This window comes from Calonectris borealis, chromosome 1 (assembly GCF_964195595.1).
Source record: "Calonectris borealis chromosome 1, bCalBor7.hap1.2, whole genome shotgun sequence".
Taxonomy (NCBI): Eukaryota; Metazoa; Chordata; class Aves; order Procellariiformes; family Procellariidae; genus Calonectris; species Calonectris borealis.
The window spans coordinates 51,952,001-51,978,789 of record NC_134312.1 but is presented as its reverse complement, the minus strand read 5'-3'; the positions used below and the strand labels follow the sequence as shown (position 1 = coordinate 51,978,789).

Sequence of the window (26,789 nt, the reverse complement as noted above, 5' to 3'; positions counted from 1 at the left end):
AAAGCAAGCCTTTAGTTTTTGAAAGTCCATGCCTTTTATTGACAAAATTGCTCAGGCTATCAAAAGATTGCAGATGCTTTTCAGTCTTAGAACTAACATTGTCTTCTTGAGCCTAGAAGGGGTTTTCCGCTCCGTTTTCTTCCAAAGGCTGGCTCATTTGCAAGAATGAGGAAGATGGTCCCAGAAGTAATGACTGCAACGCTGTAAATCTGTCACTAAAATAATCTCAGAATTAGGGAGCAGCAAGCTTTTTTTTTTTAAGATTTTTTTTTTTTTTCTTCTGAAAGCTATATTAAGGCTTTATGCTTATTAATCAAGGCTGGTAAAATTACAGACACTGCTTTTGGTTTCCAGTGCTCATTGTATCTATTGAGATGGAAAGGTCCATGCCTCATTGGTAGTATACATGCTACATTCATGTAATCTGGTTTTTGCCTTCACCTTCAAGAGACAAAAGACTTTCAGTTTATGGGTCTGACAGCAAATGCAACAAGCTTTGCCAGTCAGCTCATTCGTTCTGTTGGCTTAAATGTCAGCCAATTTAACCAGACTCATACTGTGTTTTTTCACTTGGCTGTTGAGAGAACAGAACCTTTGATAATTAATGTGGAGCTATTCATCAGTACAATCTATCTAATTTAGGGAGATCTATCAAATAAATCTATGATTCTGTGATTCTAGCTATCAAAAAGAATGCCTCTATTGATTTGGCTATTTGATATTGCTTGTATCTATATGGGGGAGAACACGTGTACATTTTAAAAATGTAAACTTGCTGTGATTACCTAAGCAAAACTTGAGTCTATGCGAAAGAAGATAAGCATAGGATATGAAAAAAGGACTGCAAGATTTGACCGTTTTGGCAGATTTGGGGGTTTTCTTTCTTTTAAATTCTGTACCAGTAGTATAGTTAAATATGCCTGTAGTAATGATCAATACATTTTTTAACTTAAAGGATTGTTTTTTAAAAAATCTTCTTTTGATTTCTGTCCTTTGTTACTCTTTAAAGGCAAAGGGATTGGGGGGGTGAAGATGAGGAAAAGTATTCACAGTCTAAATTAAATTAGAACAGGCTAATTTCCATATATTTCCTCTGTTCGCAGAGGTTCTTCCAGTTGATAACCTAGATCAGGAGCTGAATATAGATGCTCTTATTCACTTTGGGAGGAGCCTCTTTGCCTATATTAAATAGGAAAACTAGCCTCGGATAAGAAGTTAACCTTTGTGAATACCTTTCTACCTCCAGTTTTCAGTAATTGTGATTCTATAAATACGTGAAAAGGGGCTTCACCTCAAAAGTTTAATTCCATATTGAATATTGTTTTATTCATAAGGAAAAGACTGTGAGGATCCTTTTGCCCTTTTTTTACTGGGAGGTCAAACTGGGCTGTGATACTTGACTTCATAATTATTTTTCTTTCATCAGTAACAAAGGCCTTGTTTGTCAGATGTTGCTTGTATCTGTGCAGTGTCAGTTCTTGGACCTAATGCAGCATAAAAGAGAATAACTTTTTAAGTGGTTCTGTTCCGGACAAGAGAGTCTAGTTGGCCAGAGTCACATTGTTTCTAAAGACCAAGTGTGGAAAAATGCAGTAGAAAAATTTTTCACCGATGTGAACAAATGTGAGTTGAAACAAATACAAAGAACAGATGTAATGAGTAAGATGCCATATTTATAATCCATTCTTGTAGAGTAGAATTGTGATTGTAAGGAAGCGCATCTGTATTAGATGTGAATTTTACGAGTGCTTAAACTGGTGGTTTATGATCTTAGATAAATTATACATATATTTCTCATTAGTGTAATTAATAGTTTGCTCTGTATTTGATGTGCAACATGCTTATGTGATCAATAGCTTTTTTCTTTTTTTTTAAATCCAGGTAGATTGAGAACAGTTTCATATATATAAACACTATGGAAGGCTGGTTTTCTTTTTAGATTAAGGGGACAATATCCTTGACAGGTGTTTCCTGTTTGTTTTTAATTAATATTGTTTGCAGTTCTCTAAGCTTTTCAGACCTCTCTTTCTGACACAAGCCTGGATTATCACCTTATAAGAAATACTTATTCTTAAGCTAGATGCATCTAAAATTATTAATGCAGCCAAACGAATGATGCATGGTTTATTACATGCTTGAAAATATTGAAAAAACAGACCTGTAACTGGTGTAATTAAAATGATAGTGGAAGATTAAATTATTATCTGTTCAGATTTGAATGATACAGTGAATGACACCATGAATTTTGAGAATCATTAACAACTGTAATGCTGAGGACCATATGAGAGAGAATTTCATGATTCTTGTTATTCTTGTTACTGGTTGTGTGGACTGTTTTTATTCTTCAGTCGATAATACCTTACTTGATTTTCCATCTTAGAATCTAAAAATAAGTCTCTTGACAGAATCTTCAGATCTCTTTAAAACTCTGCCACAATATAACTTTTTGCAATGTTTTTAACCATCTTTACACAGTTTGGCCCACTGCTGCGTAAATGTACCCATTTGTTTGTAGCGATTTTAATGAAATCAGGTTGAGTGTCCCACGTGTGTTTGCACCTCCTCCTATCCTAGGAGTTCATATGGAGTGCTGTTACCTGCTTTCTTCGATGTCTTATGCCTGTGGCTTTAGTTTGTTAACCCATCCTTAAGGGCCATGCTGTGTCCACGCTGTTGTTCACGTGCTGCTGTTACGTAGGGTTTCTGTTCCTGTCCTTTCCTCCTGCTTTAGCTGTCGTCTTCAGATAATTAGTTTTTTAGAACAGGAACTGCCTTTAGATGTTTGGAAAACACCTGCTGCCTTGTAAAGCAGCTTGTAAAACCAGTCAAATAGTAACTTCACTGTGTATCTAAGTGGAAGAGTAATTTTTAAATGCTTAATCTCTGTGTGGATGCATCTTAATGCAATATAACCTCTGGAAACAGAAGAGTCAGCACTTAGTCTGATCCAAAGCTTATTGAAGTTGAAGGACAGGTTCCCTTTGATTTCAAAGGGCTTTGAATCAGCAAAATCTTAGTGAGCTTTTGGTATTTGTGACCCTCCTGAAACAAACTGGCTAAAATTTAAGCTATTAAATAACTTCATTGCTTTTGAAAATTTTAGCTGAATTTGTCTAAACTTACAAGGATTAAGGCACACAGCATATGTTAATTGTCTATAGAGATCTTAGCATTCCTTTCTTCACTTTCGAGGTAGCAAGGGCCTGGGAGCTTGAAGGGAGTGGGGGGTTTTTTTGAGAATTTTAGCTATCGGCAGTATAAGGCCTCTGATTTTTGGTGAATAGGTGAGTGCAGAATCTAGTTGAGTTATTACTTTGGAATCAAAATGCTTTAATGTCTGTGTGCTGTATAGCCAGGGTGTTGTGGACATCTGTGTTTGCTAAGTGGGAAGTGCTCTACTACAGGCGTTGTGGGAAGGATTGGTCTGATACGGAGAAAGGGAGCCAGAAGCCACTTGTTTAAATCTGATCTTACCTGGATGATTTAAAAACTGTGGAGTTTGTTTTCAGAACTGTGTTAGAGAGATCGCTTTTAAATGACATTGAGAGCAAAGCGGGAGTTTAAGACTATTGAAGCAAACTGAGTTAATGACGATGAATGTTGGAAAATACTTTTTCTGCAGGTTTTAAGGAGAAAAATGTGTATGAAAGGTAAATTTTAGCGTAGTTTTCAAGGATTAACTTGTGTCGCTTTTAAAGACAAAAATACCAACTTTTCAGGGTTGGACTGGAGATCGTTTGTAAGAAGCAGCAGTTCCTTTAATATATTATCGCTTCCTTCATTTCATATCAGTATAAGGATTGAACAAGTATGTCTCTGCCAGCTTTTCTGGGTTGTATCAGATAGTATTGTATCAGATTGCTTGTCCTCATTCTGCCTGCAGAAGACTAGAATTTGCATTAGTTGCATTCAAGTGTATGCATCTATCTGCCATGACATCTAAAATATTTGATTTGGGTACAACTTACTCAGAGTAGATAAATTTACAGAATAGAATAGCCAAGCCCTGGGCTCTGTTCTAAAACTCGAAAATAAAAATAATAGTATATTCTTCTCACAATTATTAAGAACTTGGGGGAATATCAAGAGTCTTACTGCATCTGATCATAGCCACTAGATGTATATTACTAATCAAGTAACTCCATTTTGGATTTAAATTAGATTTACTGTTAAATGGAGAATAGTATGCATCTGTTATGAATTGGTGAAAATCAGTATCGGACAATATCCCTTCAATTTTGTTAAACTGAATTAAAATTGATTTTTCTGTGAAATTGCTGCCATTTCAGAGAAGCAATGCTAGCTTTGGATTGTGTAGATCATATTTTCAAAGCTCTGTTCAGTGAGATCTTGTCTCAAACTACCAAGATTTAGCAGGTTCTGCAACTTTGGCCGGAAGTGAGACTAAAGAAGTCAAAAAGATAGGACATTACCAAGTGCTAGATACTAGTCACTCCTTCTACTTCTTTTTTTTCTTTTTTTCTTTTTTTTTTTTTTAAATATATGCATCCTTTACACATCTGAATTAGCAAGAATACTGATGCTTTAAGGGAGGAAAATTTGGTTTCATATCAGTGAGCATCTTTTCCTTTAAAAAAACTGAATTACATTTCAGTAGAGGGAAGCATTCACTCACACATGGATTCCCACTTCTGATTCCTTTCTACTGTTAAATTCTTTCACAATCAAGCCCTGAACTTAATTCAGAATCTTAGTAAAAATGGTGCTTCAACACTCCATGAAACCCTTCTTTAACAGGAGAAGTTTTGTAACTATAGTTAACAAAATATTTGCTTTTATATTGGCTTGAGATTTAGAATGTCTCTCGGATTTTCTGATCCATGTGCCTGTTAATTTATATGTAATATTCTTCAGCAGTAGACCTTCTTTTTGATTAAAAAAATTGTGTAGACTTGAATATTTGCAAGATCAAAAGCCAGGAACAGCCCGTTTCCATATAAAGGCATCTGTTTTTTCAGTTACTGCCCAAGTGGAAAATTGGAAAGAAATTCTTGTGCTGTCAGGTAGCTTTAGGGCATTACATAGCTAAAAATTGCACGAATCCTTTTTGAGAATAATACACGTAGGAAGATGCAGGTTTCAAAGAACACTACAGGAGAATTGAGTGAAACCACATGTAAAGGATGCGTCCTTCCAATTTTTTTTAAAAACGAGGTTTTTAAGAGAAACATAGGCCATCATTTTTGGAAAAGTTAAAATAAATGCAGAAATAAAGCCGTTTCAAGTAAGGTCTTTGAAGCAGGTCCTGAACAGGAAAAGTAATGTTCCCCTTGGAACGTTCTCTGAATGCAGTTTCTTAACAATAAGAATATCCTGCTTTTGAGTGAGAGAGAGCAAAATTATTCATACTAAGGTGTGGCTTTATTGCACATATAGCAACACATTAAAAGGGCAGTTTAGAAACTGCTGGCTTAACTGTATCTCCAGCAGTTATATTTTTATTTCCTACATATCTGTACCTGGTACCTGACTATTTCTGCTAATAGTAGCTGTGGTTGTCTAAGATGTTACCCTGTTTTGTAATCCACCGCTTTCCCCTTGGATGCAGCTGCTGCTTTGCCAGTGATTGTACTGTTCATCTCAGACTTTGGGGCTCAAATCCCAAATGCTTTTATCCATCCTTATGTGTTACTGTCGTGTGATGGTTCAGTCTATGTATGCATTCTCCTATCACCAACAGACCCTTCCAACTTGTTCGACCGATTTGTTCTCCTTTTTATTATGTAGCATCTAAACAAAGAGTAAGCTACGCAGTTGAAATGTGTATACTTAAAGGGATGCTGTCAATATAAAAGTAATCATATTCACAATTTTCTATTAAATGTAGATCTTTAGCGTACTACTTCTTGCATTTCTCTGTTTAAAGGATGACATCGAGGAAAATCTGAATTTTTTTTTAAATTTGAATGTGAATTATGCATTTTGGAGCGCAAAGAGGCTGATGCAGGAAAAAAATACATGAGCAGCTCAGACTTAAAAGTATGCTGTGCTTGTGGTTAACACTGCCTATGTGACTCTTGGGAACTATGAGCAGATGAACAAGTTAATGTGAAATAACATCTAGGGTGAATTGTCCATACGGAGTAATGAAGGACAGAATTGTGCTTCTTGTCGTGTAAGGGCAAATGTATGGCACACTGCAAAGTTAATTTACCAGCTTGGACTTGAGGCAACGTGTTTATTGGCCTGGACCCTTGTTTGCTTACTGCTTTCCATGGAGAAAGTGCCTCCTGCTTTGTTCCCAGTTTAGCCTTATTGCCTGACTGTAGAGAAACGTCCATTCTAGCCGTCGTTATCAGGCCCTGGCTATCTATTTCCCTAGGTGGGATCGGGTTTGAGAATTGCTTTTGTGTTTAAGGCTTTTAGTGTTGTCCCCTTCCTCCTTTTGTGAAAAAGGCAAAATATAGAGAAGTTCAGTAACTTCTCATCCATAAACAAATGGGCTGAAAGAGAGAGAGGGTTCCAGCCTCGTCCTCCTCAGCGGGTTTGGTGAAAGAGGCTGCAGAGGAGGCGGCGGCAGAGTGCACACTCAATAAGTTTTCATATGACTGTGTGTTCTATTATTAGATTTTAAAATCAGTGATCAAATTAGCTGTTTTGTTTTAGTTTTTTTAAAAAACAGAGATTCTCATTTTCCCTAACAGAAATAAAAATTGCAAAAATGTGTAGGCACCTGCCTCTCAAGACATTCTTCTTCAGTCCAGTAGAGTAATCTTGCTTTAAGGATATTGTTTTAAGGATGACTTGCATATTGACTAAATTTTCTGTAAGCTTTGCTGTGTTTTTATGTGAGATAATTAAATTTTGTTTTCTGGTGAACTACTTTTTTCTCACTTTTTGCTTTTTAATCTTTTTTTTCAGGCTTCCGTAAGCCAGACTTAATATTGATAGAATGAAAAAGTTTAAGAGGAGACTTTCTTTAACCTTGCGTGGAAGCCAGACCATTGATGAATCGCTGTCTGAGCTAGCAGAACAAATGACAATTGAGGAAAATAGCAGCAAAGATAACGGTAAGCATATCTTTCACTTTCCAGAAAATATAAGAATTTTATTAGGCCCCACTCAAGTGAGTGTTGTTGAGTTTTATTTCAGTTTTCACAATTGCATGGACTTCCTCACTGTTCTTTTGATTTATCTTACATTTGACTACCCTAGTTCTTTTAACAGGTTCATATGTTGTCAAATATTGGTTTGCTTTGCTTTGATATTGAACTGTTGTACAGCTATTTATCGAAATCTTCCTAAATTGATGTTGTGGTGTGCAGCAAGGATCATAGATGCTCTTTCAGTAAATAAACCCATTATTGTATGAATGTAGTGGGTCTCACATCAACTTCATATGGCTTCAAATTCAATTTTTCTCAAAATCATTATTCGGTAATATGATTGGTAGTAGTTGCTTAAGTATTATAAATAAAACTGTTTACCTTATCATTGGTGATGCAGTGCACTAGTCTGAGAATTCTGTCACCTCTTCATGTCTCTGAATAGTACTTCTCTTCAGCAATATGAAGGCAACTGGAAACATTTAGGATAACCAGCTTGTCTCTGTATTCTTACGCAAGTCTTTGGCTGATCCCATAAACATACTGGCTACTGTAAAGTCCACATTAATGATGATACCGCTTTTGAATGCCATCTGCAGTAATAATGACTAGAAGAGATTTTGTTGCTTTTTTCTGTTTCCTGGGCTGCAGCATTTAAGTCATATTTCATCTTCTATGCTGACTAGTGTTATTTCTTGCTCTGCTGACATCTAAGATTTTCTCAAGTATCAAGTGATCTGAAATTTTTTTTTCCCCCCCACTTCACACCAATAAATAATTCTGAATTTTTCCATTGAAAACTGACAGGGCTGGGAAATTTGAGCAGAAGTAGAGGCAATGGAATTTGCCCTGTAGACTTTTAAAACCCCATCCCAGATCTGTTGCACACCAAGCTTTTGAAAGCTGAATTTACCTTTGACAAAACAAAGTTATTCATATTTTTCATTTTTACCCTTAATCCCTGGTATATGAATTGCTATTGTTCTGTCTTCATCATGAGCCGTGCCCGATAGTTTGGAAAATGATGTTTATTACAACTTTTTATGTGTTGATACAACAGGTCTACTCTGAAACAATAATTCTAGTATTTTGCACTGATGCCTACTAAGTACTTTTTGAGACACTGAGCAGTTGTCCCACATGGTTTCGCTTGTATTAGCCTTTGTTACTGATGCATATTTTGTTCATACCTGTATATACTTCTGACAGGTGGATTTCATTATGCAAATAAATGCTATGAATATTACTTTCATGCTGGGAAATGAGCATGAAGAATTGTCACCAGCCTCAGTGAATGTAGTGAACTGGGTGCTGAATTGATTCAGTTGAAAACTGGATCTGGGAAGAATAAAAAGATTTTACTTTAAACTGGACCATGTTGTGGGTGCCAGCTCAAGGGACAGAGGACACAATAGCTTGTTTACAGAAGCATGAGCTTACTCCATCTTAAACCATGTATGAATCTATTGCAGTTTGTAATATTTCTGAGAACTGTCTCAAACAGCAATACTTAGATGTCTTCTGCATGCTTGTCGCCAAACTTAGCTTCTCAGTAGATATTTAAAGTGGCAAAAATACAAATCAAGAAAATGTTTCTAATTACAAGTTCATTATTTAGCTTTTAGCGTTCCTTTTCTTTTGCTTTCCACATTATTTCATTGGCCAAAAGGAAGCTTATATGCTAATATTGTGTGATACAATACATGTTATGCTTACAACTGCAAAATGTTGTTAATGCCTTAGTAGAGTATCTTTGGATACACTGAAGTGTTGTTGATCCTCTTGAAAGAGGAAGAATAATAAATATAAACTATACTGTTGCTATGCGTAATCTTTAACTCATCATTTTATGTCATTTTAAAAAGTTTTACTGACACTTGCTGCCTTTTTCTGATACTTCTAGAATGCAGATAATAGTACCTGTCCTATCTTTGATCTTGCAGAGATGAGCAGGATACTACTTTGTGGATTTTTGTTTTCCTTTGTTTTGCCTTTCCTTTGCAACCCTACTTTTCTTAGAAAGTAGGGTTGGAAAAATGCTTGCTACACCAGCTAGTCCTGCTTTTCTAAAGGAAGCTCTAACTTTCCCACAGATCAAGATATTTTGGAAGGAGCAGTTTTCAGACAGACCGTAGGAATTAGGGTTTGGGCAACAACAGTTGCTGGAAAAAACAGTAAGGAAACGAGTTCTATCTTTCAGTGAAAGACAAGCTTGGTAGAGAACATAGCCTGGAAAAAATCCTTGAGTGGACATTATTTTAAAAAATTGCTTACAGAGGAGTGCTTAAATGAGAAAGATTTGCCTTGGCATCTTATAAAATCAGAGTGCTAAGAAGCCTCTACTAACTGTAAATATCCAGCTGGGACACATGAGAGGATGTAGTCTCTTGAAGAATAGTTTATCAAGTGATAGCAGCAGTAAGATCTTGAAAGTGCATCTTTTACTGCGATGGTGCTGATCTCAGAAGGCAGGAGTAACCATCTCCCTAATTTTGCTTTTAAGAAGAATAAACAGCTCCTTTACCCTGTGGAACAGAGAAACACAAATGTGCCCAGTTTGCAGGCTTTGGATCTGTTCTTAAAGGAACTTAAAAAGCACAGTCTAGTAAATCAAAGGCAAGCCAATATCTTGATCTACAGAGAATCAAAGTCAGGCGTACAGTCTTCAGAAAGTGATTCTTCATATGTGGTTTATTTTCAGTCATTATTACATCATGAACTTGAGAAATGAGAGTTCAAGGGCGTTGCAACTGTTCTTCTCATGCCAGAAGGCAAGGATAGACCCTGAACACAGAATTTTCTTCCATTGTTGTTGTCCAGTTTTGTTTTGTTTTTTTTTTCTTCCTAGTGAATCACCCATCTTGTCTCCTGTCATTCTATTCTGATGGCCATGTTTGCTGAAGGATACAATTTTATACATGCTAGCTTTTTTCCTTCTTGGAAAACGGCTGTGTTACTGGACCTTAGAGATTGTAGAGGCTACGTCCATAGAAAACCACAGGACCTAGGATCCACGCTCATCTCTATCTGATTTTCACATACATATTCTGTAAAATCTTTATAATAAAGTTCCAGTTCAGCACTGCGATTCCAGATGTAGATCACATGCTCGTAGTACCAGGGACCTTTCCTCATGGTCACCCTTTTGCAATAACCTGTCTTGTTCAGCCCCCCTGGCAAATGTTTCCTCTCCCAGAACAATTGCCTCTGATTTCAAATAACTGCTGCTCCAATCCAGAGGCCCACTTCGTTATTAGTTCCAGCTTTGAGTGGGTGGTTTGAAGATCTACTTTTAAAGAACAGGACTCCTGATGCAGAACAAATTGTCCCATTTGCAGTTCACAGACATAAAAATAGATACGTGACTTTTAATTTCTTCGCAGTGCATTGATACCACTGAATCAGCTAACCTTTTGTATGCAGTCTCATTTCATACACAGCCTCCTTCATCGCGTGATGTCAGTACAATCTCAGCATGCAGCACTCATCCATCAGCAGCAAAATGAGATTAGCAGTGATCAACCCATATTGTTCGAAGCAGTAGCACAGAGCTATTGCACTGAACGTAGAATAACCAACAGTTTCGCTTTTGCTTTGGGGTTTTTTTGGAACACCATCAAATTATTTAGTGACCAGAAACCTATATATAATTAAATCTGCCTTACAAATTATGTTCATCATAATTGGCTTCTGAGTGAGGAAGCATCGCAAATCAGATGCATAAACCATAAAATAGAGGGACCAGTGAAATGCCTAATATACATCTGAAGCCTTATGAACTGTGGACTATATGAAGTATACTTTGGGCTATTCTTTTATCTGAGTACAGAAGCTTTTCATGGTCTCTGTTTCAACATATAAAACCAGTTAGTTGGATTTGTTGTTTATTTTTCATTCTGTCTTGATCCAAGCACACTAACAATGTGCCGGCTTGCTTTTTTAATTCTAGGTTCTACCTTAATATATGTATCCAGATTAATATTAAAAATACTAAATGGTAATTTGTAGCAGTTGACAACTAAATTTGCCCCTGAAATTTTTCCTTGCGAATGGCATATTAATGAAATTTGGCTAGAAGTAACATCCAAATCATGCATATTTAAAGCTCAATTAACTGTAAAATTTATGCAAATACTTTAAATACATATGAATATGCTCTCTAATGAAAGTGAAAAATGTGGCCGTATTGTCTAATATTATAAAACACATTATCACAAGCTTCAAGCATGCTTTTAAGAATAATTACAAGATATGTTCAAAAATATGTCCACAGCTCTTGCATTAATGTATAAGTAACTTGGAAAGCCATTCTATATTGCCAGTTTTTATTTTTGTATAGAGATATATACACACATATATACTAAACCAAAACAAGTGAGGTTCTCATAGAAATGGCTTCATTAATTTCTAGAATAATACTTATCTCCATTTGGTCTGTTTTAGCTCAGTGTTGTGATCATAGGACCCAGTCTCACAAACACTTGCATAATTTTTTTGTAATTTTACAGGTGTGAGTAATAATGGAAGGATCAACTACAGTAAAGTGCGTAAGTGTTTTTTAGGTTTAAGGCCTTAATGGCTAGTTACTACTCTGATAAGAGGAATGAATGTTTATAAAAATTGACACATTGCAATACTGTCTCAGAACATCCAAATGTCTTTGTAGTTGTAGTCATTTCATATCATCTTCAGTACAGCTGAGAAACTCCCATTCCATCTGCTATGTGTGATTCCTTGAGTATAGAAAGAAAACAGTGTGTTGCAACATATTTTCAAGACAGTGTTCTTGAATTGAAAATATGAGCACAGAAGTACTTACTGGTAATAAATCAATACAATTTCTCTGTTGATACTGGAGGAAAGTATCGATATAAAAATATGGGGGAGTGGGGGTAAGAAATCCGCAGAAGTGATAGAGCTCATTCTAGAGCTACAGATTACTGCAAATAACTGGCAGTTGTCACAGTTAAATACTGAACCTTGTATTGTCCCTTATACTGTACTGACGATGTTTTTATTATAGTCTGTATGTACCCTTCTGTGCTGTGGCATACGTCAATTTTTGTTATTACTGTTCAGTATGGTTTCTCCATCCCACATACACTGCACAACATAGTGTTCCTTCTTCCCTTCTGTTTTAATTTGCTTCTTCCCACAAAACCTGGAGGCTCTATTCATGTGTGGAAGTGCTTATAAAGTGAAATGAGTATGAAAATTTAGTGCTGAAAGCATGCTGCAGAGACCTGTAGTCTTGCGGGGGGGGCGGTGTCCACTCATAAGTGTTTTCCTTCACGAGCAGAATGCAGATTTGGCAGGAGAATGTGGTGCTTAGATGCAGAAGTGGACTCTGTAAATACACCAGATTTCTGCTAGCGTAGGCTCACTTGTGGGTATATAGAGATTTGTTCTCAAATGGCATTCAGATGGACTTGTTAAGTACAGAAAAGTAAAATAGACGTAACTAGCCAACGCCATTATTTCTGAAAGTAGGGCAAAAAGGAGCCAGATCCTCTGTTTCCTGATTTGGTTGGCAGTGTGGCCTCACAGATGTTTGCGTTGGGAGCTATAGGGTAGTTGTGTGTGGGGAGGCAAGGATGGAGGCCAGGGATACTTGTATCTTGGCTACAGTGCTGACTCACATTGATTTAAATTTTACCTGAAATAGCGTTGTGAAGGATTTGGTGTAGTACGATGCCTTCTGGAGTTACGCTTTTTAAAAGGAAGGTTAGTAACTGGTGGCGTGTCATGCATAATATGATGGGGGTACGAGACTACCATGCTTATGTTCAGTATGTGTTCTGATGACCAAAAGTACTGTTTTGAGAATTATCTTTTAAACAGTATGAAATACATGAATCTCAAGGGCAGATTTTCGGTTTTGAATACTTTTCATTTGATTGTGATCTTCTTTGTCTCAGTACCTAGACTGAAGGCAAAAACTTACTGCATATGAAGTCAACTTTGAAAGGCTTTTTGTAGTGTTTTTTAGATGTCTTGATCTCATTTTTTGCCTTGTGTATTATCTCTTGGTTTTGTAGTTTAAACAGACTCCTTGGAAAAATTTCTGTCCTTTCTGTCCCAAATTAAAAAAGAAAAGGTTTACAGGACATCACAGCGCCATTTTAATCATTGAGGTACTTAATTTCTGGAAGAAACTGAGTTTCTTTAGGTTTCTGTTGGCACATTTCTTCAAACGTGCTACCAATATTTTTTGCCTTGTGTTTTCCAAGTGAAGAACATTTGCTCTGGACATAACTGCTGTACTCAAATGGATTAATTTTGAGCAATGGGGGGAATCCCTTGAGGTTCTGCTAAGTTTTTAACATTGTAATAGTCAATAGTTTGAATGTTTGATCTTATTATTTAAAGAATAAATACAGTTTTAAGTAGTTTTGAGTGGTTGCTCTATTTTTAGAGTGACTTAATGTTTTCCTGGGTATCACATAATGGAGTCCAAGGAAACAACCCCATAAAATAATGTATAAATACACAATATTTTATACAGTGCTCCTCATGTAGCTCCCTGAGAGTACAGATACAGCAAACGTATAGCTGCTGTTATTTAAGTATTTCTTCTATGGGAGCCATCACCTGCAGTCAACTAATTTTACTGAGTGGGTCTGACAGCCTTACGGCAGTGTAATTAAATATTGTACAGTGCAGCATACCAGCTCTAAGATGTCAGAAATTAACCTGCTTACAATCTAGGATTTCTGAAGAAATAAAGAGCTTCTTGAAAACAGCTTCTTCAGGAAAGCAGTTTGTTCAAAATATTTTGTATTGCTAGTCCAAAAAAAAAAAATCAGTCTTTATTGTTAGTAGATATGTGAAAATTGGGTAATCATTAATAGAACATATATTCAGATTAAATGAATATGTAGCAGATGATGCCAAAACATGATTAAGCTATGTGACAGTAGCATTTGAGACAGTCAATATAAATAATTTTAAAAGGTTATTGTGATGGAATGCAAGCTTCATGAATGCAGGGCTGTTTAGAGAATGAATATTTAGTTTCACATATGTAGAATTTTGACACTTCCCCATTCTCTTATCAAAATAGAAAAGAAGGAAAAAAACAACTGTGGAAGTTTTCTGGAGCAAGGGTGAGGTCAAGGTGGGTGGAAAAGAAACTGGGTAGAGTCCTGTCCTATAAAAACCAGTAGCTGATTCTCAGGGTGTTTAGTGAAGTTTTGTTATAGTTGAGCCGGTCCAAAGTCAAGCTGCAGCTAAAAGTGGTGAGTGAGGTTCTGCCTCCACCATTCTGTCAACACCCACACTCTGCATGCCCTGTGATGATCTAGTTCAAAAACCTAAATCAAAATTACACTTCTTTTTTGCTGGAGGAGGACCTTGAGCCACCTTTTTGGTAGCAGCAGTGAATTGTGGCAGGCTTGCTGTCACACGAAAGTTCATCCTTACTTAGAATATGGAGCATACCTGGGTTCAGTCCCCATTATATACCCAAATCAGAGATCATAAATGCTAGGTCTCCAATATCTGTCTTATTTTGATTAGAAAGAACTCCTCTTGTGTACTTTATTTGTATGAAATTAAAATACATGTATTTATATGGTTTCCATGTCCAGAATGGATAGTGGTTACTGAATAATACATTTTCTTGCGGGCTTACTCAGCTCTATCACAGATGCTTGATTTAAGGGAAAATGTCACCATGTATGAGAGGTGATTTTGATTCTTTATTAAACCTAGATGAAGCAAATATCATTCCAAAATTTAGGCAGTGAAATCTGAAAGCCAGCTTGGTCTTTTTGTCACATAATAGAGATACACATGGGACATAAAAAAAGAAAAAGAGGTGGTTGAATATGTGGTATTAGGTATTCATAAAATGTGTTTTAAAATGCATTTACGTTCCTAATGAAAACACTTACTTTCTTTAATCCACCAGCTGACTGACATGTCACAGTATGTCAGTTGCTGAGGCCTTGCATAGAAATGCCAGGCAATTCTACAGGCTCTCTGGAACTCAGATTAAGTAAATGCAGTTAAGTAAATCCAGCACAGGAAAGAAAGTGGTAGTGTGGCTCTTTGTTAAGATAGATGGACAAGGAAAAGAAACATTGGGGATTTATTGAAAAATTGCTTAACTTGGGAGTAATTTCAGGTCAGGGTTTGTGGTTAATTTAAATTGCAGTTAAAGGAAAAAGAGGAGACATCTTTATAACCTCATAAAATAGTTGGTTTTTACTAATTCCTCGGACAAGGTTTTTGGTTATATACACTATTGTTCTATTCGGCTCTGGCAGTTCTCATAATCATGAAATAAAAAAATCAGTTCTACTTACGTTCAAGCATAAATTTCTGTCATTTCACAATTGAAAGATTTCAGCGGCTCATTTATTTTCTGTTCTTGTATGTTTGTTAGCATTGGTGTTGGCATTATTTCAAACTTAGCAAAGCAGTGGTACCTTACTGGGTACCGTATTTGCTTAAAATATATGTGTGTATTCTAAAACAGATCAGCAACATGGTCTGGCAACTCTTACAACATTAGTAAGCCAGGCTGGTTGTATTTTAAACAGTATTTTCTTTGAATGGTGCTGTTGTTATTTTGCATTATGCCAATAATAACGGAAGTTTGAATGATAGGATGCAAGAAATACAAGAAAATGATCCAAATTAAATAAACCAGCAGCTTAGCGTTTGCCAAACTTGAAAATCAAGTAATACAACAGTGGAGTCACCATGTCGCCCCATGTTAAACCTTGCTGAAGATGCACACTTAGCAAGATAACACGGATGTGGCATTAAAAAAAAAAGTGTGTGTGTATATATGTGTGTATGTGTTTGTGTATATATATATAAAAAAAAAATTAGAAAAAGCAGGACACATTCAAATTTCAAGAATTGTTCAGGGGCGTTGAAAAGAAAACCATGTGTTCATCCTGTACTCCAGTATAATACTTCTAAATATTCTCATTCAGAATGTTTCCGTTAACTTTTTTCACATTTAAAGACTAGATTTGCGTGATAGCTTAGTAGGTTTCATAAGAAAATTAAGAATTGAGCTGACGTTCCTTGAAAGATGAGTGAAAGATGAAGTGTTTTGTAGCCAAAATAAGATAATACAACAACGGCTGACCAAATACAATTAAAAAAAAAACCACTGAGAAGTCTCTCTTTCAACTCGCTTTCCATATTTACAAATTTTATCAGTTTGGAATTACAGATTATAGAGCAGAGCGAGGAAAGAGAGCTAGAGATAAATAACTAAAAAGGCCCTCGCTGGAATGGTTGTGCCAGCGGGAGCCAACGCGAGTGAACTGCCCAGGTGCTGCAGAAGTCTTGGGCCGTAAGGACGGCTGGAAGTCTGTCTGGCTGTTCTCCAGTCTCTGAGGATGACAATTAAGGGCAAGTCTAAGATTAGAGCCCAAAATATAACAGCATTTCCCCAGAGTACTCTACCGGTTTCTAGTTCAGAGACTTCCTGAACTAGGCAAGTCTCTGGCAGTTAGTACTCTGAGCAGATTTCTTCTTCAGTCTCCCCTTGAGCCTTGTAAGCTTCTGGTAGTTGTAACATCCTGTGGTGAGGAGTTTCCACAGGCTGCACGGTGTGGAGAACCGCTTCCATGCCCCGTACGCAACCTGCCGCGTCTGGCTTTTTCAGTGACCCTCGGTCTTGTGTGGGAGGAGCTGGGGGGTGCAGCTGATTCCCAGGTGGCCTCTTCAGCCCTCCTGCGAGTCTGGGGGCTGTATCACACCTTCTGCAGTTTTAACCTGTTTGAGAGAGGAAGACCAGGACTGTGCATGATAGTCAAAATGCAGTAGATCCGTACACTTGCATAGTGGCATAGCGGTTTTCTGGTGTTTTCCTACTCCCCTCTTAGTTTCTATCATTCGTTTTGGCTGCGGCTGAATATTAAATGATGAAAATACCTACCTTGCTTCTGGAAACACCTCCATCATGTCAGCTAAGCCTTTGAGTGGTTACTGAGTTATATTTACCAAGTACAGTGACACTAACATAAGGAATGTTAGTGAGTTTTATATAGGGAAACATTTTTTTTTAAAGGCAAACCAAACCTATAATCACAGAGATAAAATTATAAGAAGCAGTTTATAGATGTGTGTAGTAAAGGCATTTAACTTTTACAGTTCTGACTCATCTTATTCAAGACCAGGCAGTTGCGCTAAATTCACACCTTAAAAACTGCAGCATTACCCTTTAAATGTAGTGATTCAATGTATTAATAATCCTGCAAAAAAAAGAATTTTTTATGTGAATGAAGTGAAATTGTAACTTTGGAAGAAGTACGTAGGAATCTTCGGACGGAGGGACTTAAATACTTTTTCAAAAGCATTTTCTTTAAATCTTGTATCTCATAAATGCACAAAAATAAAAATAAGCAGTCTTGTAAATTCATTTCCAGCAAGAGTTTGCTTGATCATTTTCGGTATTTGTTCCAGCTCTTAGCTGTTACTGCCACAGTCACAGGGAGGAGGCAGCACACAATGCAGAATTCATGTGAACGTTTCTTTAAAGGTTTCTTGCATACAACAGTGCAAACTTACCTGTATATACAAAAATACTTTTCCAGACCATAAGTCTTTGTAAAAAGACCATTGTAAAAAGAGAATGCCATATGATCCTTCCTTTTTGTAAATTAATGTGTACTATGTTTTTAAAAAACACTTGTAATCAAGTACTATTAATACTTCTCTTAGTCACAAGTATACTAGTAATCTGAGAGTTTTTGTAACCTTCGTTTCATTGTCTGTCGGTAGTTATGCCTGTCCTACTACATGACCTAAATTATTACTGCTAAATATTATAATGGGCTCCATAATTTAGAACAGTACTTACGACAGTGCAGGAAGGTAATAGTTGCCTATGATGGCAAAAGTTATTTCTGTTAATTGGATCTTATTATATTAATGATTTGTCTTTCATTTTTATATACGTTTTCTGTTTGCTTATTAATTTTATCTGTGTTATCCTTATAATTGAGCTGAACTGTTAAGATATTTTAGGAATTTTGTTTTAAACTGTAAAATATGGGCGAATCTACCGGTGCCATGAGGAAAACAAATTTTTTAAATAATCGTCTCTGTTCATCACACTGTCATGCTAGTAATGAACATAAAATTCAGTCTCTACTTAATCATTCAGTGTATTCATAAACTCTGGCCTTTTTTACGTGCTACACAGTTCATGGAGATAGATTAATTTTAGCATGAGTAGACAAAAGCCATAACATACAAGGGAGGTTACGGACTGTGTGCTCTGTGAACGCAGCTGTAGCCCACATGGGTGCATACACATGGCTGAGGCGATGTGCTGTCACACTCGCAAGCAGCGTTTTGCTTCCAGCCATACGGCCCTGCCCCTGCCCTCTGCTGCCTTTGGTGCTTCTCCAGCCTTTCTTGAGATGTGTCCTGGCATCTTCAGTTTCTCACTAGGATGAGAAAAGTAGTGTTTACTTTGATGCAGAATTTGCATTTTTGTGTGTGAGACAATAATCTTGCCACGGGAGATACATTTTAGTTACCAAGCATCAGTCTGTCTCAGCGCTTTGCTCAGGGTTTAAGTTACCCTCCAAAGCATAAGGCTATTGACACTAGTGGCAGAGCTAAGAAATATTTGAGTGATTTTTATCAGTACATTTCCATACTCACAAAAAAAAAAAATCTGAGAACTTTCTTCCTAGGTTTATTATTAAGGCTTTAAAACAAAACAAAAAACTGAGGGACTTTTGCTTTGCTTGGTGTAGCAGGGCTTCTTCAAAGGGAGGAGAGTTTTGTTTCCCAGAAAAAAAATCTCTTTGAATTGGCTCTCCTTCTTCATAAAAATTCAGTTTTAGAAACAATTAAAATGAAGTAGAATTACATGCTTAATATATAGTATTTATTGCTTGTATAAGGAATACAAATGAAGTAGTAACTTTAAAATTATGCAAACTAGCCACTAAATCCCACCAAACATCATAGTTATAACTGGTGATGACAGAACAAACTACGTACTCATCAGGTATTTGGATTTTCAGCGTTACCCTTCATTTTTTCAGCACTGTGTGTAAACTCAGTGTGAGCTTTTTAGTCTAGAAACTAGATCAAATTCAAACCAAAGATTAGTAAGAAAGTTGGAAAGCAGAAAGCAAACTTTAATACCTAAAAAGTAAAAGCAGTAGTTGTGCTGTATGTGAACCTGTATTTCCTGCCATGCAGAAGTAGTAATAGGTTCTATGCAAAAATTGCTGCTGAAGAATCTGCTGCCTGCTGCCCTAGGATAAGTCTGCTGTTGAAGACACACAACAAGGAAGCTGATATCACTCTTAAATTAAAAGAGATGATGCAAGGTATTAGAAACAGAAATAAGGATTTGGAACAGAGATGTGCAGAGTTTTGAAGGTGAAGACGCTGACTGCACTTCATGAACATACACATGGATGTATGGTGTATGGTCTCATGTTCACCCACTTTGAAGCTGTGTTTATGAAGGATGCTAATTGAAAGGTGCAGGCAGGTTTGTAACAGTGTTTCACATCCTGTTTTCTACCTGAAGCATTTTCTTTTTTTTGGCTTTTTTTTTTTCCTGCAGCAGCTGAGTAAAAGTGATTTTTTTTGTCTTACTGTATTATTCATGTTTATATGCAAAAATTCCTTGCATAATTATTTTTTAAAGTCACTGGCCTGTCCTTGGTTAATTCTATCTGTGTTCTTCTGTCTCTTTGCTTCAGACCAATCATAATAATATATCCGAAAGGTTTTTGTACATGTGGGGAGAGAGGGCGTTCCCTTCAGGATCCTGTTTTCCTTAGGTTATTAGGTATTTGGTGCTGTTATTTTCCTTCACCATTGAAATTCTGCTTTCCATAAAATAAGTTCTCCTAGCTATATTCTTCTTCTTATGTTATTTTGGAAGGGAAAGCAAGATTTTGGGATCCCTGCATGTGAGAATATAAGGCAGGGTGATGAAATAGCATCCCAGACTGCTCCCTGTCCCAGTAGGCGTGAGTGAGCTCTGAGCAGATCCCGGCTGTGTTACGCCCTGGGAGCAGGGGCTCCAGAAACGCCTCGGGAGGTGCCACTCTCCATCCAGCAGCACTCATGCTGCAGTTGCTCAGTGTGTAGCTGCTGCCTTTTCTGTCTTCTGAATAATGCCAAACAACACATATCTGTAATGGTAATAAGAATCAAATGATGGAAAAATAAAATTACTTGAATCTGAACTGTTCTTTGGGCACGTGTTCTGGTCTTTTTCCTAGTATGGGGACATAGCGCTGGTATGTAGCTGCCTGGGGACTCTTATCTCTGGGTATGTTTTCTGTAGTGACAGTATTTCTTCTTTTATTTCTTGTATGAGTGACTTCATCGGTGGTTCTGATAAGTCCAGTTTTGTGACAAACAATGCAGGCTGACTTCTGTTTTGCTTCTTGTTGGGGTAAAAAAGCCTCTGTGCATTTAGAGTTAGATTGCTTCCAGTACCACAGCAATCCTTGAGTGCTAGTCCATGTGTGCAGAGTCAGGTTGCTGAGAGAACACGAACGCTTAATTTCTATGCACATTTGTATATCAGATTTTAAAATTTGTAATGTTTCATCTTTTTTAGAAAGTGTTTATGAATAATAATAAGTAAAAAAATTACAGTCCTGGTTTTAAGTCTAAGTACAATGAACTGTTTGAGACACAGTCCAATAGAAAGCCAAAATAACTCATTGAATACTTAATTATTCTGATATCCTTTAAGATAATAACCTTAATTATGGCATGACAGCTCTGGTGGGTATAGACAGGTACGTTTCCTTCTAAAGACTTCCAGTAGTGAGGCCTCGCTACTAGTGACCCTTAAGAATTTTGAGAGGGAGAATATTTCCAAAGGCTTGCTGTTGAATTTGCTCATCATGTGAGCTGATCTAACAGCTGGTCTGTTTAAATTACAGTAGAGATGAAACATTGTGCAATAAGACAGATCATTAATTCAGAAGAAAAAAAAATATACTAATATTAAAAGCTACTTTCTGGTTTTATTCACATTTTTAGACTGTATATTCAGTTCATTTACTGATCCAGCAACAGAATTTAATAAAATGAAATTTGGGTAATATTTAATGCCATGTTTTGTATTAATTTGTTAATAGACCAATGGCAGTAGTATGATGGTCTACTGTTAGTATGAAAGAGAATCTTACCAGAGTGGTGATTTCCTGTCTAGTAACTGTTTTTTTCTTTTTTCTTTTTTTTTTCTTCTGGCATGTTCCTGACACTCCTACTTGCTTGTGGGAATGAATATTTTGATCCTTGTGAATTGTAGAGCCTATTGTGAAGAATGGCAGGCCTCCAACGTCTCACAGCATGCACTCATTTCTCCACCAATACACAGGATCTTTCAAGAAGCCCCCTTTACGGAGACCACATAGCGTCATAGGGGGCAGCCTCGGCTCTTTCATGGCAATGCCCAGAAATGGGAGCAGATTAGGTAATTTACTACATTGTTTGTTTAAGTTCATTTTTCTGTGAAGAATAATGTCTGTATTGATTCTTGGCAAGAGATATGGTTTTCTAATGCTTTAATAAATCTCTGGGAATATAGTAGTCTTTTTCTAGGGTTGTTAGAGAAATTTGTTTTTATGGTACTGAATGTCTCTTAAGATTTTCAGGAAGAAAGCAATTACAAGAACACACAGAAGTTACCCATGAATTTTTGACAAGTTGCAAAGTTACAAAAGTTACAAAATACTCTTTCTTAATACTTTGCAAGAAACGTGTGTGTCCATCTCAGTGAAGCATTGGTGAGAACTACAATAAATTGGATATGATAAAAATAGAGGATAATCATCCTATATGTGGAATTTTAAAAGAACTGGTGTATTGCTTAGATTTTTCATTATTATAAGAAAAACATTGCTTTTTTCAGTGATAAATTAAGGCTGCTCGCCTATAATTATCTTTTTGTTGTCGTCGCGAGCTATATTTGTGATTATGTGGGGCAAATAAGTTACGAAATTTTTTTTTCTTCACCTTCAAGTAATTTGTCATGTTGCTGCCTCCAGTCACCATTAATGTTTTACCCTGCTTTTATGTTATTTTAAATTATGCTTAGTTAATTGATACTAGAAAATGAGAGCAAGTCACAGTTTAATTAGAATTTTATGAATTTTTCAATATTCTGCCCTTCTTTAGAAGTGTGTGATAAACTGATCTCCTTCAAGATTAAGCTGTGAGTCTTCAAGATAGTAGTTAAACCACTTATATCCTCCTCTACTGCAATATCACTCATCATGTTCAAAACCTTGCCTTTTTACTGTTTGTGCTACCATTCAAACTGAAAAAAGAATTCTGTCCTCTTGAATGGACTTTAGCACCTGTTACCACAGAAGAAAACAGGTTTTAGTGTGCACATTTTGACTACTAGATCAACTCCTGATTTCACTCAAGTCCTATGCGCTTTATTTTTTTTCTTTTTTGCCTAGCCAAGCTTTGCTCAAGTTGCCAAGAATCTAACAGGAGGACAAAGTTTAAAACAAAAAAAAATTGTGTACTTAAAGAAATCTCTGGTTAGGAATATTTAGTCTTTTATGGAGTATTTGTCAAATCAGATGTATATAAACTGTGTACAGGAACTGCAGAGACGTATATTTCTGTACTCTTGTTCTTGTGTATTGCCTTTAAAAACATTCAATAGCATTTTTAAATGTAAATTTACCAATAAGTTAGTCCTCTTCAAAATTTCACTATGAACTTCAAATCAGCTTTGCAAAAGGAAGAGTCATAAACAGTTTTTGGGTTTTTTTTTAAATTGATTTTCCAGATTTCTCAAAGCTTTATTTTTCACCTGAGAAAACCACCAATATATATAAGTATTGCAGAAGAATGCCATTAAGTTTTATTTTTCTCAGATGATCAAGTTTTTTAGGTGATCAAGTGTTTAAATAGCACTCACAATTTTAATATGTTAGTCTGTAGGAAGTAAATAGCTACAGATTCCTGTAGAATTTGTAATTGCCTTGAAGTAGTATGGAATAGATCTACTGAGTGTATGCATGAATATGTTAAACATCTCTCTTTGCTTTGGATGCAGTGATGCCATTAATGATGCCATTTTTTTTTTCTCCTCATTTGATGAAAATTTAAGCTACTTGTTCATGTTATCTAGTGGTAGATAACATGAGTACAAGCATATACAAACATAATTACTAGTGATCTTTCCGCTCCTTCTTGACATCTTTCCTCCTTTTGTTCCTGTCGTATGAGAATGGTTATTACTCGGCAGGATACTGAAGTTTTCTCTGTTGGGATAATGACATCAGAAGTGAAACGGTCCAATATTCCACACTACATGATACTTTTTTTTTCCCTTTGCTTTCTTCCTTCATCCTCTTTTCTTTCCACTTTTTCCTCTATTCCAATGGTGGAAAATGCTATCAGAGAGATATCCTTGAAATATCATAAAATAATGGCAGTTAAAGGTTGGTTATTTGGTTAAAAAAACAGATTAAAACAAGAACTGCCACAGATGCATCTTCATGCTGCTTGCTTTTGAATGAGATTATCAATATAAAAATTGGTTCAGAAGCCCAGGAGGGTTTTGGAGTTTTGTTTGTTTTCTGAGCGCTGAACATGAGTTCCTGCTGTTGTAGTAATGTGTAAAATACCAAAATATTTTTAAAAGAATTTCTACTTGGAAATATCTCAGTTAGCTTTAGGTTTTGTAAAATGTTTTGTAAAGACAAAAATTCTGAACTGATCTCTAAAAAGTGTGCCTTTGTTTAAAATCTTGTAGTCATTTTTAATTTAGTATTCAGTTATCATGATGATTTTAAATAATGTAGGTGACTCTCAGGCCAAATTGTGAATCAGTCACACCACTGATGTGGATGAAGGTCTAGCTGAGGCTTTTTTAATTCATGTATAGCTATACAGCTTCTAAAGTCTTGCATCTCCAGAAACATTTAACCACTGCATGATGGAGCCAGAGCTAATAAACCCTTTTTGGACCCAGCCTGGCTGAATGCAGAGCCAGCTTAGTTGTCCTTGTTCCATGTTTATATTACTGGGAACACTGGAGAGGTGCTTGGAATATGCAAAGCCAGCACGGAGCTGAAGCTAACCCTCCTGCTGAACCTCGGTAGCAGCCACAGGAGAGCTGATCCCTGCTTTTGCCGGTTGTGTTGATACAGTTATGGAGAGGCTTTGTTTCTTTGTCAGAAATACTGGAATTGATAGGACTGATGTTTCCATACAGCTTTCATAGATTGGTAATGTTAACAGCAAAGGCAATTTCTCACTATTGCCTTCCTCAGTTTGAATCATTGTTAGTGAAACTAATAATAAAATAAAATTTAGACACTTCATAGAAAAGTAAGCTTTGGAAAAGTGCACCTTGGAAGGAATCCAATATGCAAGTCACGTGATCATTTTTCTAATAATTTGAAATAGGATTGAAAGATCATGCAGTCCAACTCACTACTGACTAATTAGTGGATATTATTTTAGCTCACTTGGAGGAGTTCTCATTTGCTGCACTGTAGGTTCCCTGTATGAATTTCTTCTGTGGTGCATTCCCCGCGGCTGAGATGAGGACAGCCTTTTCTTTCAAATGTACTTCCATAGTTTTCCTGTTATATTGTAGTCATCTACAGCTTTTCATTACATGGGCGTACTGGATATTTAATTAGATATGTAGAGTACATTAAAATAAACATCTGTGTAAGAGAACGGCTTGGGTATTCAGTGAAAGCAACTCAATAAATTATTGAACCATTAAAACCTCTGAAGACCATGCAAGCTGGCTTTGGTGCAGGTGAACCTGCCTATAGAAAAGCTTAGTGAAATTAAGGAAGTATTTGCATGATTCTCATCATTGCTTAATCAAGTATTATCATCATGCACCTGTGTAAAATGATTAACATGACTAGGTTAATGTCTTTTTCCTTGGTTTATGCTATTAAAATAATGAACATAAGGCTCTACTAATGCCTTTTTAATTGAATAAAATAAAAATACACATTTATATTAGATGATAACACAGTCAAGATATTTTTAAAAAGCTTTAAAGTATTCCTATTTAGAATATAATTAAAACATCTGCAAACCCTTACAGATAGGACCTGTTGGGTATTTAGCCCATCAGAAATTCAGGCATGTGGTTAATGACAGATTTTTGGATGCTACAGCCAGTGTCGTGGTTAAAACCTTTTAGTTATGGATATGTAGCTTATCCAGACTTACCAGAATTAATTACATCACAGCAGTATTCAAAATAGACTGACCATCAGTGGTACAGACCCACTTTGTCTTCTCATTCCTGATTTATTAAGAGCAGAATCTCCTTGCAGCTACGTTATCTGCCCCAAATGTATGGGTTTGTGGTACTAGTTCTTGAAATATTCCTTAGTTGTGTATTATTGCATGGCTGGTCTTTTTAGTAGGAGAATTATCTTCGTCAACTAGGATGTTCTTTGTTGTTCTGAGTATTGCATTTTGAAGTGTCATTTTTTTACAGTCACTTTATAATACGTACGCTTTTGTGAGTTGAATATTGTATATTTTAAGATAAAAAGTACGACAATATCAATCACATGATTACTTTAAGTGTCAATCTTTTTTAAAAAGAAATTGTGTAATTGTTCCATGGCTTAGAACACAATACTTCTTTAATTTCGTCAGTCTTATTTTATGAGGTTGGCCAGATAACTGTCTCTTGTCTAGCTTCTCTAAAGAAAATAGACTTTGGGGCCCAATCAATGGGCTTGTACTAACATGAGGATAAATAGTTTGGGGAACAAGTGTCGGTTACACTTAATTTTACAAACAGAATCTTAAGACCTGTAATTCCTGAAATGGATTACACAACCTCTCAGGAAAATGTTTTGAAAGGGAATCTGTGTTAAAGAACTGATATGGTGAATGTGCTGTTTACCAGATACAACAATGCTGGCATAACAGCTTTGCTGCAAATAGTGTTTTAAATAATGCTTTTGTATTACTAAAATTTGTATTACTAAAAATAATTCTCTACAGTTTGTTAGAGATTTTTAGAAAGACAGCTATCAAGTCACTACAGAGAATAAGAGAATTTCTTGGAGACTTGGCAAAAAGGAGTCACATTTCACATTTTGTCTGCTTAGCTTAATGTTAAGGCTGATCTTTAGGGACCACTTTCTGAAAATCTTTTCCTCTGGTTCAAACTACCATGCCTTTAAAAGCACTGATAAGTATTTACCTTGTTTGAAACTAGAAGATTGCTTCTTATTATGCAAGGAGTGCAGCTTACTTTTTTCTCATTCAGTCCAAATCTGAGCATAACTTGCAGGGAAAATTCTGATGCAATGTGGATTTTTAATCGAAATCCAATTTAGATCCACATTGCTGCTGGAAAACTTGCTTTGAGCATGAGATGCATGCTTAGTTTGTGTGTTTAATTACAGTACTTTGAGTTAAAATGCATGCTGTCAGTGCCTTACGAGTTAATCTTTTTCTATCCGTTCTGTTTTCTGTAAAAGGAAATTCTTTGTACTGAGGAAGAATTTGATCCTTTGAAGTCTGCATGATTCTATGTGAGCCAAACTAGACAAACATTTTAGAAGATGTGTTGATACCCAAATGTTGGCCTAAAGGCTTTTTTGGTAGAAAATCCAGCTTTCTTGCTTGTTGATAGTGATAAAACTTGCATATTCTCTTTTGGTTTTTTTATTGCTGTAATGCTGTGCAAATGCTAAATATTTTCAGGTCTGTTGGTGGTAAGGCTGAATTGAGTTC

The 26,789-nt window shown here is 36.2% G+C and overlaps 1 protein-coding gene across 7 annotated transcripts in view; it reads left to right on the top strand.

Annotated features, from left to right (window-relative positions):
- Window positions 1–26,789, top strand: part of CDK17 (cyclin dependent kinase 17) — a 96,250-nt gene that overhangs the window by 32,904 nt on the left and 36,557 nt on the right. For 4 of the 7 annotated variants that reach the window (XR_012673885.1, XM_075151567.1, XM_075151577.1 and 1 more), the window contains 3 exons: window positions 6,883–7,031; window positions 11,576–11,614; window positions 21,343–21,507. Coding sequence is in view for 6 of the 7 variants with exons in the window: in XM_075151567.1 (XP_075007668.1) it covers window positions 6,914–7,031; window positions 11,576–11,614; window positions 21,343–21,507 (322 nt within the window). In the remaining variant the exon portion in view is untranslated. Of the gene's footprint in view, window positions 1–6,882; window positions 7,032–11,575; window positions 11,615–21,342; window positions 21,508–26,789 lie in introns of those variants that run through there. The other 3 variants (XM_075151605.1, XM_075151596.1, XM_075151613.1) reach the window with 3 other exon arrangements.